This window comes from Ochotona princeps, chromosome 2, assembly GCF_030435755.1.
Source record: "Ochotona princeps isolate mOchPri1 chromosome 2, mOchPri1.hap1, whole genome shotgun sequence".
Lineage (NCBI taxonomy): Eukaryota > Metazoa > Chordata > Mammalia > Lagomorpha > Ochotonidae > Ochotona > Ochotona princeps.
This window is the reverse complement of record NC_080833.1, coordinates 9,202,546-9,223,166: the sequence shown is the minus strand read 5'-3', so window position 1 is coordinate 9,223,166 and position 20,621 is coordinate 9,202,546. Positions and strand designations below refer to the sequence as shown.

The 20,621-nt window shown below is 55.9% G+C and overlaps 1 protein-coding gene across 2 annotated transcripts in view; it reads right to left on the bottom strand.

The window, feature by feature from the left end:
• KAZN (kazrin, periplakin interacting protein) overlaps window positions 1-20,621 on the bottom strand; it is a 103,261-nt gene that overhangs the window by 68,451 nt on the left and 14,189 nt on the right. For both annotated transcript variants that reach the window (XM_058675488.1, XM_058675497.1), the window contains exon 2: window positions 10,644-10,835. In XM_058675488.1, the coding sequence (XP_058531471.1) occupies window positions 10,644-10,835 (192 nt within the window). The remainder of the gene's footprint in view (window positions 1-10,643; window positions 10,836-20,621) is intronic.

The following is a 20,621-nucleotide window of genomic DNA, read 5'->3' as shown; positions in this document are numbered from 1 at the left end:
GCAGGCCAGATGCCACGACTCACACCCACGGCTGCCAGGGGCAGCTGCACAGCCTGAACGAGGAGACACTTCTGTGCTCCTGGCAGACCCTGCAATGAGACTGCAAACTGCAGAGATGGGAGTTCGGGGGGGGGGGGGGGGGGGCGCTGCAGCCTCGCCCTCTCGCCAGCAGCCTCAGGGTCAGGGGGTCTGCATTCAACGGAAAGAGGGCGACTTTTCCGGACCTGTCCGTAGCGGGCTCCATACAGGCTCATGGGCGTCCCAGAAACATCTAAAACCAGGCATGCAGATTGGCTGACACTTTATGATATAAAGTATCTTACCTACAGAGCTGTGATAACATCATCAAGATTCCACTTAAAGGGCCCGGCGGCATGGCCTAGCGGCTAAAGTCCTCGCCTTGAACGAGCCCCGGGATCCCATATGGGCGCCGGTTCTAATCCCGGCAGCTCCACTTCCCCTCCAGCTCCCTGCTTGTGGCCTGGGAAAGCAGTCGAGGACGACCCAAAGCTTTGGGACCCTGCACCCATGTGGGAGACCCGGAGGAGGTTCCTGGTTCCCGGCTTTGGATCGGCGCAGCACCGGCCGTTGCGGCTCACTTGGGAAGTGAATCATCGGATGGAAGATCTTCCTCTCTGTCTCTCCTTCTCTCTGTATATCTGACTTTGTAACAAAAATAAATAAATCTTAAAAAACAAAAGATTCCACTTAAAAATTCAAACCCCTTGGGCTGTCACTGAGGTATAGTGGGCAAAGCTGCTACCTGTAATATCGACATTCTATATGGGTGCCAATTCAAATAAGATCCCACGTGGGAGACCCGGCAGTTCCTGGCCTTAGTCTGACCCAGCTGGCTGTTGTGGTCATTTGGGGAGTGAACCAATGAATAAAGCCTTTTTTCTCTCTCTCCTTTCTAACTCTCTCAAATAAATTAACATCTTTTACAAAAAATAAATAAATAAACTCTGCTTCAGGAACAGATACGGAAAAGGCAAGGCCTCCTCAACAAGCATTCCAGACCCCAACTGAGCTGGGGCACATCCTCTCTCTCAGGAGCTCAGGCCTCCAGGTGACCCCCACAAACATGGTACCACTGAGAGACCCAGGGGCCATCAGGAGAGGCAGTGGTTGCCTGGTTACACTCTCTTGTTGAACAAGCTTCCTCCAGTCGTCCCCGCTTCCACCTGCTCCTCCTCCTCCCAGAGCTGCCTTCAGAGGCTGTGTTCCTTGTGTTGGGCAAAGATGGGCTCCAGTATGTAACCACTTCCCACTCCACTTTTATGCCCTGCCGTCTATCATGGCACCGGATATTTCTGAGACAGCCTGTGCCTCATGGAAAAGAACCTGTGCATAATGGAGTCATGGAGCCACCTGCTGTGCCCTCCTAAATCATGATGCTGGGTGGGTGGGCAGCTGAGCCCACAGCAAAGCGAGCAGAGGGTGTGAGCTTGGACACTAGCTCCAGGTACAATGGAGAAATGTTCCTTGCTCCTCCTGTTCAGGGGGATAGGTCACTGTTCAGGGGGACATGGCGCACACGAGCATCCAGCCAAAACCCTGCATGACACCTGTCACCTCCTCACACCCCCACTGTTGATCAAGGGGCCAGATGCACCTGTCTGGACACTCCCAGGTGTTAGGGGCTGGACTTATACCCCCTGCAAGCCCAGCCTGTAAAATACTCCACAAACACACAATTAATGACCTAAGCATTAATTATAAACATTACTTTAAAAATACCAGACTCATGGAGTTAATGGACTTTAGCCCATCTTTTCTCAACTGCATTTCCCAGCCCCAGGCTGAACCAAAATGTTCTGTTCTGAATCAGGCAGAAATTTTAACTCAGTGCCCCAAAATGCCTCTCCTCCCACCTCCTGCACCCCAGGTACCAGGGCTTTAACATTTGCCTGGCCCTTGTCAGCTTGCATCTCGGCTGCTGGCTGGTCCAAGCGGGTGAAGCTATTTAAAATTCTGGGCTGGAATCCAGACCGCAACACGTCCAAGGCCCATCTTACTGGTCTCCCTTGTTCCTGGAACACGAACCCAGGGGTCCTGGGTGTAGAGGTCTCTTGTGAGGACAGTGCTCTGTGGACCCTGGAACGGTCAGCCTGACCTGCAGGTCCATGCCCACCTGGCACAGGGGCCTCTGTGTGAGCTGCTGAAATTGGCACACAGGGGAAGACATGGAGAGGAGCGAGTGACATAGCTGTTGTGGCACAGGACTGTCCCAAGGACTCGCACACCTTTGCAAGTTGTAAATGATGTGCTATAACCTGTTCATGTTAATATGTGCATCCAACATGATCTACCACATGGGCACACTTGCAAAGCCATTACCACATTCATGACAAATGCCCCCCTCCCCCAGCGGTGCTCCTACCCTTTGGTGCACCCCCACTCCGGTAGGGTTTCTCTGTCACCACACATTATTCCCCACCAATGGAAGCCTGTGGCATCTGCTATTTGTACTTGGACTCTCACTTAGCGTAATTACCCTGAAGTTTATTCATGCTGCGACATGTGGCCAAAGGTGGCTGCCAGGGTTTGTACTTGGTCTACTGGCCAAGCACAGGGTGGGATCCCATATTGGAGTGCATGGATTAGAAGTCCAGTTTTGCCAGGACAGGGGCTGGGCTGGCTAGACAGAGAGGCAAGGCACCCAACAACATCCATGGGGGCTGGATAGTTGAGCTGGTTATATGGAAATAGACTTTAATACCCATTGACATGTACGAGAGCCGAATGGGGTGTGGGACAGACTGGACTAGTCTGCTGCACATACTGGCAAGCATGGGAACCACGGTAGGGGGTGGGCCTGGTGGGGGTTATTATGGGTCACTCCGACTAGGCTGCAGTTCCCACTGGTTTATGTGAGGGCCGAGTGTGTCCTGGGCAGAATCAGGCTGGACTGCAACACCCATTGGTTCTGGTGGAAGTCAGGGCTGGAGACAGAACCAACCCAGCAATGCAACCACCAGCTGATCGTGGTGATGGACTGTGCCGGGCCCTGTACTGGCAAGTACATAGAAGAATCTGGTCTGGGAACACCTCAGACAAAGTTTCTTTGGGGATCTCCCCAATCGAACTGCCGGACTCAGAACCCTAACCATGAAAAGTCAGAGAACAGAGCAAGTCAATCAACCACCTCAGCCATATCTTGGCAGTGAAAAACTGGGCAAATGGAGACTCTAACATGGATTATATCAATCAGTGGATTCTTCAACGACCTCATCATGCTCGGAGTGACGAGATTGGCAGCAATTCATGACTATTGAACTCAAAACCACTTGAGCGGGACCCTCGGAGCATGCCCCACATCAGGGACCTGGGGTGGGTGGGAGACTGGGTGTGGTTTCTCCCTCAATATCCCCCTTCACCCCAGATACATGCATGAAACAATATAGAAATAATAGTCTTACAAACTTTCCTGTATAGCCCTCGAAGCTTTTTAACTATGTAACGATTATCAAAACTATAATAAAAAAATGGAAAAAAAAAAAAGAAGTCCAGTTTTGCGCTGAGTTCCTGCTTCTCGCTAAGCTGCATCCTGGGAGGCAGCAGGTGACGGCTCCAGTCATTGGGTCCCTGCCACCTGCTGGGAAGACCTGCGTGGGGTTCCAGCTCCTGACCCAGCTTTGGCATTTGAGGAGGGAACCAGCAAGCTCTGTCTCTCAAATACATAAAATTATTAAAAAAAATAAATAAATAGAAGGTCACTGCTTTGTTGCCAAGGTTTTCACCAGTATACTGGTCATGCATCTGCTGGGAGACAATTGAGTTATTCCCAGTCTTTGGCTGCTACAAGTAAACTGCTCCTCTGCCATTTGTGTGGAAGCTCTAGTATGGGTGTGTGTTTCCAACTGAGTACATGTATCCACCTCACAGCGGAGGGGATGGGGCACACATTGCCTGTCTTCCTTCAACAACTTGCCGTTCTCCGGCCCAGCGAGGTAATCTAGTGGCTAAAGTCCTCACCTTGAACGCTCCAGGATCCCAAATGTGTGTTGGTTCTAATCCTGGCAGCTCCGCTTCTCATCCTGCTCCCTGCTTGTGGCCTGGGAGAGCAGTTGAGGATGTCCCAAAGTCCTGGGCCCCTGCACCTGTGTAGGAGACCCAGAATTGGTTCCTAACTTTGGATCAGCTCAGCTCAGCTCCGACCATTGTGGCCACTTGAGGAGTGAATCAACAGATGGAAGATCTTCCTCTCTGTCTCTTCTCCTCTCCACAGATCTGACTTTAAAATAAAAATAAGTAAATCTTAAAAAAAAAAAAAGATTTATCGATCTTATTTGGAAGTCAGAGATATATATGGTCCTAGCAGATGGCATTGTTGCAAGATGAATAGAACTGTCTCCCACTCCATGTATGGACTCTGGCTTGTCTATCACCAGCAGGATGTGGTGGCATCTGGTAACCTCTTAGGCTTGACTCTTCCTGAGGGAGTCCTAAGCCTCCAAGTCAGACCACCATGCTGGAAGGGCCCAAGAGGGTCTTGTGGTCATCGGTCCACTAAGCCCATCCATCCCATCAAGGCACCAGATACGCTAGTGAAGCCACCTTGGGTCACCCAGGGCAAGAGCAGTGAGGGAGCCCACTGCCATCAGGTTAAGCAGATCTGGCCAAGGCCTGCCACGCCCTGGACACACTGATTCTAAGCTGTAAGGAAAATTGTATTTATGCCTGTAAAGTGTGGGTGGCATTTATGACACGATGCTGTGGCGACGTGCATATGTGGAAAAGACACCAGCCTGGCATGATGACACTCATTCTAGTCCACAACCACTTAGGCCACCTACAACCTCCTTGTCTCCAGCCCTAGTTCCAAAAACAGCCCACACACCTGCTGGGAGCATCAAGGGCGAGCTCTGGGTCCGTAGGGCTCTCTACAGTGATCCGAAGCAGGAACCTCCAGGCAGGAGCATCCTCACCGCCAGGCCTGGTGGGACACTTCAGCAGTATGACTCCATGACTTGCACAGAGAATGCTGCAGGTTCCAGGCCTTGGGTCCCAGACTGTTCTAAGACCCTCAGAACTACTGGCTTTGGCACGGGCCATGACGCACGGGAGTTTGGAGAATGCGTTAATAACGTTCGGGTTCCTGCAAGGACTCAGAGCAGGGCAATGACTCCCTGAGCAGGAAACAACCCTGGCTATGCCGGTTCCCATATCACAGACAGGAGCCTCAGGTGTCTCTATCCATTACCTGCTGCCATAATTGAACCCCAGAGAGCTGATAAGGAACGCAGGACCACTGGGCTCCTGGGTCCAGGGGCTGGGAAGTCTAACAGCAGGTGCTGGTCTCTGGGGCGGACGCTCCAGCAGCAGCATCCTGTGCGAGATACAGCGGTGTGCTAGTTCAGGCCTCCTCTTGCATAAAGTCATAAAGACTTCCAAGAGGGCTGCCCCCATGCTTCCCTGAATCCCAGTGATCTCCCCGTATCTCCAATAACTACGACTGGATTTCATCTGGGGATTGTGTTTCCAACATGTGAACTTTTGGGGGACACACTCAATCTACAGCACCAACATCGCGTCTCCACACTTGCCGTCTGCTCCGTGTGCTTAACAAGGCCAGCTCTGTGGGGGGAGCTGTCCCAGTTAGGGTTCAGACTTAAGATTTTGCAGTTCCAGAAATTTGAAGCCCCAAATGGCTCTCATTGAGCTGAAACTGGGTATGACAGGGACCCCGTTTCCTCTGGAGGTTTCAAGGGAGAATCTGTCTCCTGGGCCTTTCTGGTCCTGGAAGCTGCCCACAGTTGCTAGCGTGCAGCCCCTTCCCCCCTCTCCAAAGCCAGCCATGGCAAGTGAGATCCTGTCAGGCTGTTCTGGCCCCTGTCCACACATCTGTGACTGTTCTGCCTCCCTTCCCCTTTTAAGGAGACCAGACCAGGCCCAGAGGACAGCACTGTGGCACAGCTGGTTAAGCCAGCATTCCACATGCTGCTAAGTCCCAGCTATGCTGCTTCTGGGATGGTGGGTAGTCCGCCACTTGGGCTGCCCGTATCTCATTATCACAGTGTCTAAGTTTGCTCAAGGTCCCTTCATGATTCCAGCCCAAGTGACTGGGGCCCTGCCACCCGTGTAAGAGACTCGGAGGGAGCTGTGGGTTCTTCCTTGGATTTGGCCTGGTCCAACCCTGGCTGGCCCAGGCATTTGGGGAGTGAATTGGTGGGTGGGGGGTGTACTTTCTCTTTCCCTCCCTCTTGCACATACATAATTAAGCCAATCTTAAACACAGTGAGTTTTGATATGATAGCAAATGCCCCCAATTAAGCAATAAGGCAATTTCTCGCCCCTCCTTTATTTCGCTATCCGCAGATGCCAGATTTTCACCCAAAACCAGGATCACCACAGAGCTGAGAACTGAGCCATCTGCTGTGAAGCAGTGAATTCCATAAACATCGAACAGCCCCCATCTTCCCACTCGGCCCCCTCCTTCGAGAAAACAGTTACTTTACACTGAAAATAATCCTATCTACATTAACATGCGTGCATTGCTGCTTTAAATAAATTATTGGAGAACTAGACTTTCCCCACCCCCAGTTTTAATTTCTAATGTGGTTAATGCAGACAGATGCCATCAGAGAAACAAAAGCTTTTGGGGGTCCTCAACTAGGTGAGAATGTGAGGCGGTCCTGAGACCAGAAAGACTGCAGAACGCCGTCTTCGTAGATGAGGTTACATCCACAGCTCTTTATTGCAGCATGATGCCAGCAGAATGGGGGGGGGGGGCGAGGGAGCGAAGTGGCAGCAAATAAAATGCCCAATAATAGGAAAATGGCAAAATGAATCACAGTCCCTCCACTTAGTCCAACATTATACAGTCATTACAAATTATGTTTTCAAAGAGTATTTATTGTTATGGGCAAGTGTTCAACACGCTCAACATGCTGTTACGAGATTTAAAAAGGAAGAGAAGCAAATTTTCATTATCATCCATTCTGTGAAGTCTTAATTCTCAGGAAAATGATGACACTGAGGTGGCTGGAGCCAATCAGCACACACAGCCGAGGGTTGTCACCAGGCTGCAGGCTCACCACGGCTGTGGGGCCGGGACCACCAGGAACCAGGTCCAAGACGTCCTCAAACCATTACGCAACCCTTCTGTCTTATTTTCATGAGACCAAACTCCCAATCAGGCACCCCCATACTCATGCTCCCCAACAAAAGAACATTCTATATCCCCTAACTCTCCCAAGCTTGACTTTTTAAATGAGATTTATTTATTTATTTGAAAGACATAGTGGCAGAGAGATGGAGAGATAGTCCATCTGCTGGTTTATTACCCAAATGGTCTTAATAGCCAGAGCTGGACCAGTTTGAAGCCAGCAGCCCTGGACCTCTCACAGGGGGACAGAGGCTCGAGCACTTGGGCCATCCTCTTCTGCTTTCTCAGGCATGAGCAAGCAGCTGAATTGAGAGCAGAGCAGCTAGCAGTGAACTGGTGCCCATGGGGTATGCCGGTGTTACAGGCATTCAGCTCACTGTGCCACAATGTCGGCCCCCAGATCTGATCCATTCCTTGGTTTTATGGTAGGTCCGTGACTTGCTCATCCTCTCACACCTGAAACATTCAAGTCTCATCCACACTACAGGACCAGGGTAGCATGGAGGGTAGAAAGACCCACCGAGTGGGAGTCCTGGGGACTCTGCCGGTTCCCACGAGAGGGACACCTGCTGTGGACAAGCAGCCCTGGCACCTGCCGCTTGCACTGCTGGGGGTTTACTCTCACTCTCCTCATGCCAGCCACAGAGACCTTGCTCAGCCCAGCCTCCTTCTGCCCACCCCTGCCTGCAGCTCAGACCCTTCACACTGTGGTGAGCGAGGAAGTACCTTACGCGGGGGTTCTATAGAACTGCCGGCAGGTTGGGCAGGGGGCTAGGAGGTGCCCACTGCTCTGCCTTTCAGGGCAGCTACCTTGAATTTGGTGTCTCCAGGGGTCCGAGCTGCCTCCAACAGCAATGAAGTGACCAGCATCTGCAAGCGGATCCGAGGAGGTGCGCTGAGCCCAGAAGTATCATGATTCCTTTCATTAAGAGAGGCCCATGAGTCGCTCAGGGGTCACACAGCTGGGAGGTGGCAGGACTGGGGTGCAAGCCCAGCTCTGAATCCCAAGCCCATCGTCCCAGGAGCTGGCTGAGCTGACTTCCTGCCTCTCTGTCCAGCTCTGGCCACGTGGGAGGGCAGCTGAATTGCATCTGCAGTTCACAAGCATCACGGCCTTGGCCAAGCTGCTTGCTGTCCCTGAGTCTCATGCAGGGTGCCCGCTCGTGACACAGGCCACAGATCTCACACAGCACAGCTGCTCGATCAAGCTCCCCTCTGGGAGGGCTGGAAGCCTGCTGCCTCCAGCGTCTCCTCCGCGACAGTGGCCTCACAGAGGTGCATCTCTGGGTGGCCCTGTGGTGACAGACAGAGACTCACACAGCACAGAGTCCAGAAGATTCCCAACCCCAGGCCGCCGTCTGTGGTTCCAGTTATTTATGGCCCACCACAGCCCACAAATATTGAATGGAAAATTCCAGAAACAGACGACTCATAAATTTTAAATAACTTTCATGATAGTATATGGTTGCCATCGTTCTATTTTTATTATTGGTTACTGCTGCTAGCCTCTTAAGGGGCCTAATTTATGAATGAAACGTGGCCTTAAATGTTTGTGTGCTCAGGAAAGGACATGGGGGACGGTGCGGGGAGCAGAGTCCAGGTTTGGCACCAGCTGCTGTTCCGCAGAGTGTCCAGGGACAAGGTCTCCTGCAGGGCCAGGGTCACTGCATGCAGCTCGAAGCCTCGTGGGCTCAGGGAGAAAACATGCACACAGACCACACCATTGCCACTACCACCTCACCTCATTCCCAAAAGCTTCTATGGTGCCCACATTACTGACCCATGACTCAGATGAACAAACTGAGGCTTGGCGTGTTGAACTTCCATGGCGCCTCTTCCTTTTCCTCTGGGCCCAAGAGCAGCAGGGGGAGGTTCTCTCCTCTTTACAGAACAAACATGGTCAGGCTTTTTATCTGGCTGAGAACCCAGCATGCGGGATTCTCCTACCCTGTGGTGTACGCATGTCAGGCTGGCAGCTGTTTCCTGTGCCAGTCTTGACGGGGCACTAAGGCATCAAGCTTAGTGAGATCCAGGACCTCGCAGCACTGAGCTCCACCCAGGAGGCACCTGGTACCAGGCCAAGAGTGGAGGGTGGCTCACCCACATCAGTCTAGACCACTGGATGGTGAGGGCACAATGTGGCAGGACACCCTCAATGTGCCACGCAAGCTGGGCCAAGGCACACAGCCCTGCCCAGCCCAGAACCTGGTCTCCAAGACGCCACCCAAACATACCCCAACTGAAGAGGGCTGTGCACTGCCTCTGGGAGTCACGCGTGCGGCTGCACAGAATTCTAACAAAGGCCACAGAGTGCCCTGGGCACCAGCTCCCCCCATGACGATGTCCCAGGCTTCCTGGGGCACAGCTGCACCTGTTGTGCCTGGTGCCTCCCAAGGAGCAGGTCATCACAGGGTGGGTGCACCATCAAGCTGCTCTGTCCTGGTTGGCCTTCTCCATCCACCAACAAGGGCACCCCAGCCACCTGCTGCTGGACATGGTCACACGGTCTAGCTCATGCATGGAAACTCTCAGGTCCTGGATCTTCCCTGGCTCTCTGATCAACCAAGAGGAAGTGAGGATGCCTGCCAGTGTGCACTGCTCCCCAGGAGCTGCTGGAGGAGACACGGGCTCTCCAGCCACACCAGCTGGGACCCTGAGGTGACAGTAGCTTCGATTTGCCCCAAACTGACAAGCCTGCTCTGGCTTTAGGAGGATAGACTTTAGAATGAGTCTCTCACTCTTGTAAATGGCAAGGGGAACGCATTTTGCAAGGTTTCGGCACCTTTTTTGAACGCAGGAGAAGTAAAGCCACGAAATGGAGCTGAAGGGGTACAAGTCAAGTTCCACCCTCAATGCATCCTGCCTGGAGCCAGCCGACAGGTGAGAGGGTAGCCTTCCCCCATGCCCGCAGTGTGGGCAGGCGCCACCCTGAAGAGGGGGTCCTGGCGGCCACAGGGGCCTGAGCTCAGTGCAGGGGAACCAGGCTGAACACACGACCCTCAAGCCATCCCTGGTTGCAGACACACAGGCCGCAGAGCGGTTGGGGGTCCACAGTCCATCCCACCAGGGGACCACGTGGAAGCCCACACACTATGTTGTCTTCTAACTGCTGTCACACCCCTTCGCCTCATTGGATGCTGGACTTGTGCAGTGGGAGGTGGGGAGCTACACTGTGCCAGGTACCACAAGAAGAGGCCACCTTGGTGAACAAGAGTCAAGACCCCAAGGAGTCACTGGCAGACTGCCCCACAAGGGGAGGCATGGACGGACCTTGGGAACATCAGGAGAGACCATCCCAGAGGCTGGCCCAGCATCCTGCTCCAGCACAGATGCCCAGCTACCACTCACAGCGTGACAGACAACACACAGTAGTCACATGGGAGCAGCAAAGGGACAGGGCAGCCTTGGCTGGGGTGGGTGCTGGGAGAGCCAGAGTCCACTCCCACTGCTCCACCTGTAAGGGCCCTGGGGCCTCTGGGTGCTGAGCCAGCGCCCCGGGAGGGACAACCAACAGCACAGAGTCGCCACTCACCCTGCAAGGCTTCTTTGGCTCTGGCCAGCTCCTGCTCCTTCTGGGCCAGCTGGACCCTGAGCTCGGTGGCCGAGAGGACCTCGGAGGCCTTGCCGCCCTGCGACTCCTCCAGGTCCTTGGCCAGCATCTCCTTCATCTGCCGGAGAAGGTGCACTTCTTCCTGGAGCCGGGATACTTCTTCTCGCAATAGCACTGGGGGGAGGGAAAGAGGTACACAGTTAGAGCGAACGGTCATTGGCTGTCACCCCCCAACACCCCACCTTGTACCCACAGCCTTTCCCATAGGTATGCAGGGAAGAGCCCCTCCCCCAACCCAAGCCCCCCTTGGTCCTGGTCCTTCCTTCCCCAGTCTGCACAGCACATCTGGTGATCCACCAGAACCCTCACAGCCCCCATTTTATAGACTAGGACATTGAGGTTCAGAGAAATGAAAACAACTCCAGTAGACCAGAAAGTCAGATGTTAGCAGAGCCAGGATCTGAATGTGGGCCTGGCTGATGGAAAGGCAGAGGCATGTCTCACAGCACATGGCCCTTGAGCTCTGCACCTTTAGGAATGGAACCTCGGTGCCCACCCGAGTGTCCAGGAGGAGCGCGGGGCCTGGTGAGCGGGGACAACAGCAGCACAGGGGGAAGAGTTTCTACTGCAACCCACACCTGTTCCCATGCCCAGGGAGTCCTGGAGGACGAGGTGAGGGAGTGTGTGCAGTCCCCTGGGCCCTGGCTGCCTTGGGAAAGTTCCAGCAGGTGCAGTACCACCCCCTACGGCAAGGCAGGTTCAGGAGCCGTCATGAGCCATGCCAGCCCTGGAGACTGCTGCTCCCCAGGCAACGACAAACAGAACCGCTGGAGGGGACGGTAGCCTGGTCAGACGGCATGCCAGAGACAGGCCCTGCCAGTTCTTGAGAGGGTACCCCAGGAGAGTAGACCCCCTACCCACCTGTCCCAGACAGAGACAGCCTGAGGAACCTTCTAGAGCATGCATCAAGGCAAGCCCAGGCTGTGGCTTCTGCCCATATCCAAATCCCTCCCCCGCCCACCCTGTGCCCCTATTTTGCACACATCCCAGCCTTATTAACACTCTGACTGCACACGCCCCAACTTTGTAAACACCCTGACTTCGCACATGTGCCATGTTCCCTAGCGATAGGGCCCTGACCCCCTAGCTGCAGCTCTGCCTGAAACAGCCACTTCTTCCATCTGCCTCAGTGACTCTCCACAGAGCTCCTCCCAGAGCCAAATGAGAAATGCCAGTGTTCACCCTTCCAAGGGATGAGTGCACCTGGGACCCTCTCCCCTTCTTCTCCCTCACTCATCAGCTCTTACATTCAGCAACTTTGTTACAGCCAAGGTCCACGAGGGCAGGAGCTTTAGTCTGTCCATGGCCAGGTCTCCGTGGCTGCTGTCACACCTACCAGCAGCTGCCCTCAACAGAACACCTGCCCGGGAACAGACCAAATGGCTATGGCTCACCTGCCTCAGGCTGGGTCACCTGTCCTCTAAAGAGGGTGCAGCAAAGGTGACACATCTTCCCAGGTGATCAGGGGTGTGGGCCTGGCCAGTGGGGTCCCAGGAGTGCAGAGCACCAGAGTTACCAGCTCTCTGGACAAGCAAGTGACAGTGAGCGAGTCCCTCCCTGCCCTGGGCTGCAACACGGTCCAACACCATGGAGTGGTGAGGCTCCACAGTGACCCAGACCCAGGAGGGCGCTCTCCTCACGCCACACTGACAAGGCTCCATGGCCACTTCCCCAGCCCCTCACCCCTGTCTGCAGGCCCTCTCTAGGGCACCTCAACCCTCTGGTTCCCTCGGGGACCCACTGGCTTGGAGGCTAAACCACACAGGGTGTGGTCCAGAGTCGGTTTGCTCCCCTACTCCCCAGTGGCCTTAAGGAAAGCAAATGTTGACTCCAGCCCACACTCTTATCCATCTCCCATCTCCCCTTCCAAGGCCCCAGGCCCAATGCCTCCTGCACAGTGGAAGCCCACACCTGCTTGCTTGGCTGGCCCCACTCCACGCAGAGCCCCCTGAGATGCAAACCACCCTCCCTGATGTTGTTGCGCTGGCACCCAGCACCCACCCCATCCAGTACCTCCCTCAGGTCCCAGCCTCTTTCTCTTCCCTGAGATGCCAGGCTCAGACCACACCGGGGCCCATGCAGCACTGTCACCTCCAGGGCAGCCCCCAGCCCTCCTCACAGGATGCTTCCTGCCCATGGGTTTCAACTTCAAGGTCACAGCTTCAAAAGACAATCGACCTCTGTCCAGCTGTGCCAGCACTTCAGACAACCGGAACCAAGCCCCTTCCAATGTGGCAGGCTCAGACAAGACCCGGTCCTCTGTCCTGCACTTGCGCTGCCTTAGGCACAGCCTGGCAAACAGATGATGCATTGCACATGCTTGGTGACACCTGCTGAGTGAATCCCTGACAGCTGCCCACTCCATGTGGGGGTCTCCTGGTGGAGTGCCCCACATAGGCCTCGCTCTTGGCTTGGTGAGCCTGGATCCAAAGGCCCCAAAGCCCCATGGCCTGGGGAGGTAGGATGTGTGTTGGACGGCATGGATGAACACAGGTGCAGGTCTGTGTCTCTGAGCCACAAGACTCAGCAGGTTTGCTTTGGGGGTTCCTCATCATCCTCACTCCAGACACTCTACCATCTCCATTCCTCTCCTGGTTTGAGAAGCCTGGGAGTGGAGAAGGGGTCGTGTGGGAATGAGCTGAGTGTGCCCGAGGGGCTGCTGTGGGGAGCCTTGGGCAGGTAGGGGGAGAAGCTAATGTTGGGGGGTTTCAATGCTGGCCCTGAGCCAGCAGCACACGGGCAGCGCTGGGGGCAGGGGGCAGCTGGAAAGGTCACATCACAAAAGGCCTTCCCCCTGGCCATCTCCGTGTCCCGCTGCCACCTCTAAGCCATGAGGCTTCCTCCCTTCACCAACACTCCCATCACTGTCCTGCCAGACAGGGCCACTGTTGCCACTCAACCATCACTGAGAGTTGATTTCACCACCAGGCAAGAGTGACTGCTAATGCCCACCCATTTTTACACACAGGTTTGCTTTCCAGTTTGGTTTTTCTCTCTATTTTTTAACACCTGCACATTTCTTGCTATCTTCCGGGAAGGCAAGCGATTCCAACAATCTTGGCTTCAAACCACAGCCTGCGTGGGCCATGCTTGCTGCTGCGGAAGCCAAATGTCATTCCTCAGGCCTCAGTGGCCACAAAGGCTGCCTGGCTGCCGCCCCCTAAGAGCTGCTGGGAAAGCAAAACAAACCAACCCAACAACCCCCAGGCACAGAGTGAGACTCAGCACCAGACAGAGGCTCATTGCTAGGACAAGTACCTTGCCAACGCGGCTCCGAAGGCACTGAGGCTGAAAACTAACTCAGGCACAGCTGATTGGGCTGAAATTCAACCAACTCCCACCCCACAGGATTCTGGCACAAGAGAATAAAGTGTTCCCAAGAGGGGCCAAGGCTCGGTCTCCTCTGCACCCTGAACTTGGAGGGCAGAGAGAGGTGGGGCTGGGGTCACGTGCCCTCCTTGGCTAACGGTGGCAAAGGCAAACTTTCTTCTGGGCTCACCTTCCAAACAGGTGTATCTGACACCCAGCAGCTTTCTCCGCCCTGTCAGCAAGGATCTGCAGGGCAGGGGAGCTCCGAGGGCAGGGCACCAGGCACAGCATCTGCAGGTGCCAAGTCTCTGGGAGGTGGGGCTGGAGAAACACCTTCAGGGAGAGAGGCTGTATCCGGCAGTGTCCTCCTCACACCTGCCCAGATCTCCACGCCCCAGACCCTTTCAGAAGCAGACATCATCCCAGCTTTGCCCAACTTCTAAGACCAAAAGCAGGCTCGTTGGCTCCCTGGGCCTATGCATGAAATGGGGGCAATGAAAAGAAACAATAACAAAATAAAAAAACAAACACGGGCAGGGCACGGTGTGTGTGCTCCTGACCACACTACAGGGAGGGACTTGCTGTGTGACCCTGCAAGCCACTGGCCCTCTCTAGGCCCTCAGGTAAATGTCCTTAGAGGAAGCCACTCTTTATGATTCTGGACGAATTGGGGGAACAGAGGCCCAGGGCTCTAGCCCACAGCAGTTCTGCCAAGGACAACAGCCACTGGGCACAGGCAGTTAAATTAAACTCAGGCCTCTGCTGTATTGGCAACAACATCTCAGGTGTACACAGACAGAGGCACAGATGGAGGTGAGGGTCCCGGGACACGCAGGAACAGCCTGCGGCCAGGATTGCTGGCGGTGGGAAGAAGCGGAGTTATTTCTAATGCACCTGCCACAGAGCAGCCTCAGAGTTCGCTGCCTAGAGGAAGCATTTGGCTAAAGAGAGGGGAGCGAGACTGTTTCTGGAGACACTGCCCTGGCCCTTGGCCAAGGACAAAAAAAGAGCCAAGATCAATTGTGTACCTTTCCGCCAATGCTGGATAGCTGATGGGGCCCAGAGCTGGCAGGCAGGGCGGGCGGGGGGGGACCGGAAGGTGGGGGTGAGGCCAAAAAGAGCCACAGGCGCAGTAGAGGCCCATGGGTTGCGGAAGCCAAAGGTGAGCGTTGCCTGGGAGATGTAGCTCTCCTGGCTTGGGGGAGCTGCCAGTTCCCTGTGGTGCTGTGCCAGGGGTGACTGTGCCACTCACAGGCTCCCAGGTGCCTTCCCCCAAGGGCCACGAGCTTCAGCACACCCACGGAGAGAAGGCCACATACAGGAGGGCGATGCCAGCTGGGGCAGGTCCCAGCCTTCTGCAGCCCACCTCCCCTGGCGCACAAGGTCATCCAGTCCCACCCTCTCTCAGTCTCCCCGGCCTCTAGGGTTGCCCAGGTGCTCACAAAGGTCCCTAAAGAGAACCGACTGCCCTTTCAGACAAAAGGGGACTCGGCAGTGTCCACCTTGTAACACGGAGGCAACCCCTTTAGACTTTGAAGACTCCACACTGAGTGTGAGTGTGTGAGCCCGGCTTCCCTCAGCCAGGGCTTCCTGAGCGGCAACATCACAACCACTAGTTAGAACACAGCAACCGTGCCTTCGTCGGCGCGCACACCATACGCCCAGACATACCTCACATGCTTCCACTAGCTTACCCCTCACGGTTACCCTAGGGAAAGCTCCTGGTTCTTATGCCCATTTGACAGATGAGCAGTCTGAGGCACAGAGGAACTAAATGGCTTGACCAAGGTCAAGAACAGAGCCAGAGTAGGAACCCAGAGGAGCCAATTCCAGCACACATGGTCCCAACCCCTGCACTGCTGAGCAGGGGTGACATTATAAGGCCTCTAGGGGGCCATGTGGACATCACATGTGTGCAAAGGTCGGGCTGCGAGGTCACCAGGTGACAGCGCCGTGCAGGGTCCCTGCAGGGCACAGTCAGGAAGTGTCTGACTCCACAACCTTCCAGGAGGACGAAGGCGAAGTTTACAGGCGACACAAGGGTTGAATGAGCCAGCATACACCCCAAGTCATAGCCAGGCTTGGAACGGCGGTGGTGGGGAGAGGAGTCCCCCCTCCCTGCATGGGGCTAGGTCCTGGCGAACCTCAGCTCCACGCATGGCAGGCCCCACCCTCCGCCCGGGGTGCACAGTCCCCATGCAGCTCCTGGGCAGACATGCCTGTCCGTTCCCCCTGAGGACAGGCACCTCGCTCGGCTCACGCCTGGCACTAGCCTCCAGCACTCAGCTCAGCGCCAGGTTCCTGGCAGGCAGGCATGCAACTGGGTTGAGGCAGAGAGGCAGGTCGGAGAGGTTTGGAGGCGGCCAGCCGGTCAGCTCCTCCATTTCCCAGCTGGTAGGAAAGCTGTGGATCAGTGACCCCTGCTCGCCCATCTAAAAATGGAGCCCAGGCCAGTGCCGCAGGTCTGCGGTAAACATTGAACAGAGCAGTCATCTCAGCAGAAACTCCAGAAGGTTCCCAACAGGGGTCAGACACAGCTCACCACGGGTGTGACGACGAATGTTCTGAAGAGCAGCCTTGGCCTGTGGAACTCGCGCCTGACCCTTGGGCTCCCCACCCCAGCAGGGTGGGCTGCACGGAGGAGCAAGCTGTGTCAGAGGCTGTGAAAAGCCGAGTCACCAAGGCTAGAGATGGGGGGCCAGCAGGGGTGATGGGGGTGGGGGCAGGGAAGGCTGCCCTGTGGTCTGCAGGCGAGAGCAGTTACATCCGGTTGCCACGTGCACAGAGTCCACTTGTGACTTGCACATTTTACGGTATGTAAATTATACCCCTGGGGGGGAAAATGCCTGGGGAACAGTAATGCATTTTAGTTTTCCCACTAAGACCTTGTGGGGACAGCCTCTGTCTCCCCCTGGTCTCCAGCAGGCCTCCGCAGAAAGCCCACCTTAGTCTCATTCCTCGCTGACCTTGGCCGCTTTGCGGACTGACCTTGGGTCTCTGACACTGGAGGAACCAAGTGCCCAGGGAACACTCGGGTATGTGCTCACACTGCGTGCACCCTACAGAAAGAAACTGCATGCCCAGACAATGTCATTCGTGGAATTCACGTCCAGACCCTGGTCCCTGACCCTCTGGTCCTGCAGAGACCCTGGAGGCTGCCACTTACAAGCATCTGCAGGTCACGTGCAGCGTTACCTGCACGGTCCCCTTGCATTCTCACGCTGACCCCAGGGGGGCTCCACAGGCCCCTGCCAGAGACCAGCCCGGCAGCGCTTGTGAGGTTGTGAGGTTGCTGGGTTGGGGGCCAAGTCCTGCAGGAGTGGGGCTCTTCTGCATTAGCACAAACTTTGGCCTGCAAGCCAGGAATGCAGGAAGCCACAGGGGTTAAGTTATTTTAAGAGCCAGGGCTCCAAGGCTACACAGTAACTAAAGGGGCAAGTGTGTGGCTGTCAACAGTGAAGCTGCCACCAGTGCAGGAGGGGAGGCCTCAGCGCCATCAGAGAGGGCTTGCAGCAGATCGCTCAGCTGGGGCAGTGCCGGGGGCGGGTGGGGGGTCTTCCCCAGGCCACTGCTCCACTCTGCTGCCCTGCATTCCGCAGGCGTGAGCACACTGGGAAACATGCACCCTTGCTGTTGCTCCTGCCCGGCCCAGAGGATTGTAACAGTAATAGTAACCAGCTGGACTGTTGCAGGTCTTCACTGATTGACCTGCACTAACTCTCCATTCTCCCAAGACTCCTAGCAGATGTCCTGGTACAGCACAAAGAGTCTAAGACATGAAGATGACACACATGGTTAAACCCTGGAGGTGTGGCTGCAAGGCACTGAGTCATGCCCCTACTCCTCCTGGGAGAGGGGGTTGCCAGGTGCCCTTCTCTGATCGCCCCCCAAACCTGCACTCCCTCTCTCAGGGGTCCCAGCTGCGTGGAGCCCTTACAGTTTCCAGAAACAGTTATCTCCCTGCTGACCCTGACCTGACCTCCAGGTGTGGCTGAGGGGCCTGGGTTGGAACAGAACAGGACCCCAGGAGGCTGCACACAGGTGTTAATGGCCTGAACTCAGCAAGGCTCCTCCCACAGTGCTTCGTCTGCATGCAAAGACTGGGATGTGCAGCCTCCAGCGCCCTCTCCCACTGGCCACCCAGGGCCACTGGAGCCCCCTCAGGCCCAGCCCAGGCTCCCTGGGCCTGCCAGAAGAGCTGAGAATGTGAGGAATGATTCAAACATCCCATCCTGGACCCGGTGCAGCTTCCCCTCCCCACTGCCTGCGAGAGAACCCCACTCCTCAATCGCTCACAGCCTCTCCCCCTAGTCCCCACCCACCTACCCATGGCTCAGACAATCTCAGTTCCCAGTCCCTGGGGCCCGTCCACAGCCACAGCCCACGCAGCCCTCCCTTCTCCCTCCTCCTCTCCTTACCTGACTCTCCCCCATCCTCCATCCTGCCCCTTCCCCTGCCCTGGCAGCCCCCAAACTGCCACCATGGCAGATGTGTCGGCGTCTGGCGTTTGGTGTTTTTGGCATAAGGTGAAAGGACTTGGCTGCAGGGGGTTAGCTGTGCATAACAACCTAAGAACTTTGAGTGCGTTTAAAACCTGACAGGGAACAGTACAGCACCGGAAGCCAGGCTCCAGCAGCACCCCACACTGTAGTCACGCTCATTGCTGTGGAGGGTGGGGGACCCAGCCCCTGCCCTGAGCCCCGCACTCCTGAGGCCGAGTCAGCAGCATGAAGCTCCATGTTGGCTTCCTTCTCCAACCACTACCAGAACTCACATTCATGGATGGAAACTGCTAGTTCTGCTTGGAGGAAAGCGGGTTCTTTCCGATCCAGCTCCAGGTGTGAAGACTGGGGAGCAAGAACAGCCACTGTACCCCCACTGCACAGGCAGCAAAACTGTGCATGAGCACCCTGAGGGTGACGCTAATCCGGTGCTAAGCCTAGGCCTAGAGGACAGCGTCTGGAACCCACACCCCTGGCGGCTGGGCCACCGGCTATCCTGAAAAGGAAATACTCTAAGCCGATCCCAGACACCAGCTCAGCCTAAAGGAACCTCAACTTGAACAGGGTCGGAGTGAAAAGAGAAGCCTGAACCCAGCTAATCCTGACCATGCCGGCACTCAGGGGCAGTGAGTCCGGGAGGACAGTGACTAGAGGGCGTTTCTGGCCATCACAGGACCTCTATGTCCCTTTACCTAGTCACTGGCACAGTGGCGGCAAGGCCAGAACCAGAAAGGCTGGTTCAGGCGCTGGCTGGATCCCACAGTGGCTGTTCGGGAGCCTGCAGGTCACCGCCCAGTCTCTACCCGCCAGGGTTGCCATGACTACCTGCAACTACCCTGCCTGCATACCTGCATCACAGGGCTCCGAGGGGCCCAGGCCAGACAGCTGCTCAGGCCACCATGGGCTCAGCCTGACCCTACAGGCTTGAGCTGCCTGGCCCTGGGAGCCCCTGAGCCCTGTAACTGCAGGCTGCCGACTCCACAGCCCAGCAGGCGGCTGCTGCAGAAGATGTCAAATCAGCATTGCATACTTGAAATGTTTCACTCACAGAAACTGGCCAGGCCGCCCCTCTGAATTGTTGAGCCCTAAAGTCACCAGGGACGGAAGCTCTTGAGCTGGGGTGGGGAGGCGGGGCAGGCTGACCATGGTGGTCCTGCAGAAAGTACGACCTGAGATCTATCAGAGGGACACAGGGACCCCATCCTGATGTCCCCAGATGAAATCAAACACACTGGAAGCCAGGCCTTGTGTGAGTGGGAGCAGCCAGTCGAGTTCATGGAAAAATTACTTTGGGCTGAGAGAGAGCAGGCCAGGACTGTGGGGGACTGGTTGACAGGAACTCCCTGTGCCAGGTCTCCAGGGCATTGCACCCCAGCTGCTGGAAGGTCTGAAGCTCTGCCGCACATTCCAGAAAGAGCACCCCGTGCTGGGCACATGTCCCATGCAGCCCCCAGCAATCCTCAGGGGGCAATGCTAGTCCTGCTTGACAGAAGAGAAAACCAAGGCATGAAACATGAGAGGGCTGTCCGGGCTAGGTTCAGCTGGGTGGCCCAGCGCCTCCCTGCCCAACCCCCAAAGCACAGCCCACAGGGAAGAGCAGCGGCCACTCTGCCTGGAGACATACAGTGCCTGGCTGGGGCTGAGATGCTGAGGCCACGGCAGGGTGCTGGGTCCTCCAAGACACTGTCACTCCTGGGAAGGTCCTCATCTGTCCCTTGTCCCGTCCCCAGAAAATGACAATGATGTGGGACTGACTGTCCCAAGAAAGGGGTGGTCAAACCCCATATCACCCAAGAATCAGCAGGGGCATCATGCAGGCCACACGGGGAGCCTGGTGATGATGCCAGCTGGATCCTACTCCCTCGCCGCCCTGGCCCCAGGACTCCTCCGTACAAAATCCCAGCTTCCTCCCAAGGACAGAGGCCGCTTCTGCCTTGACTTCTGAGAAATGTCCGAGTGGGAGACCCAGCAGGGTTGCCAGGGCCTGCGGCCCGGCCCCTCACCCACCTAGTAACCTGCCTCCCCAGGGACTCTGGCCTTCCCTGATGCGAAGCCACCAGGGGTGGGAGTGAGGGGGTATTCTCCCACC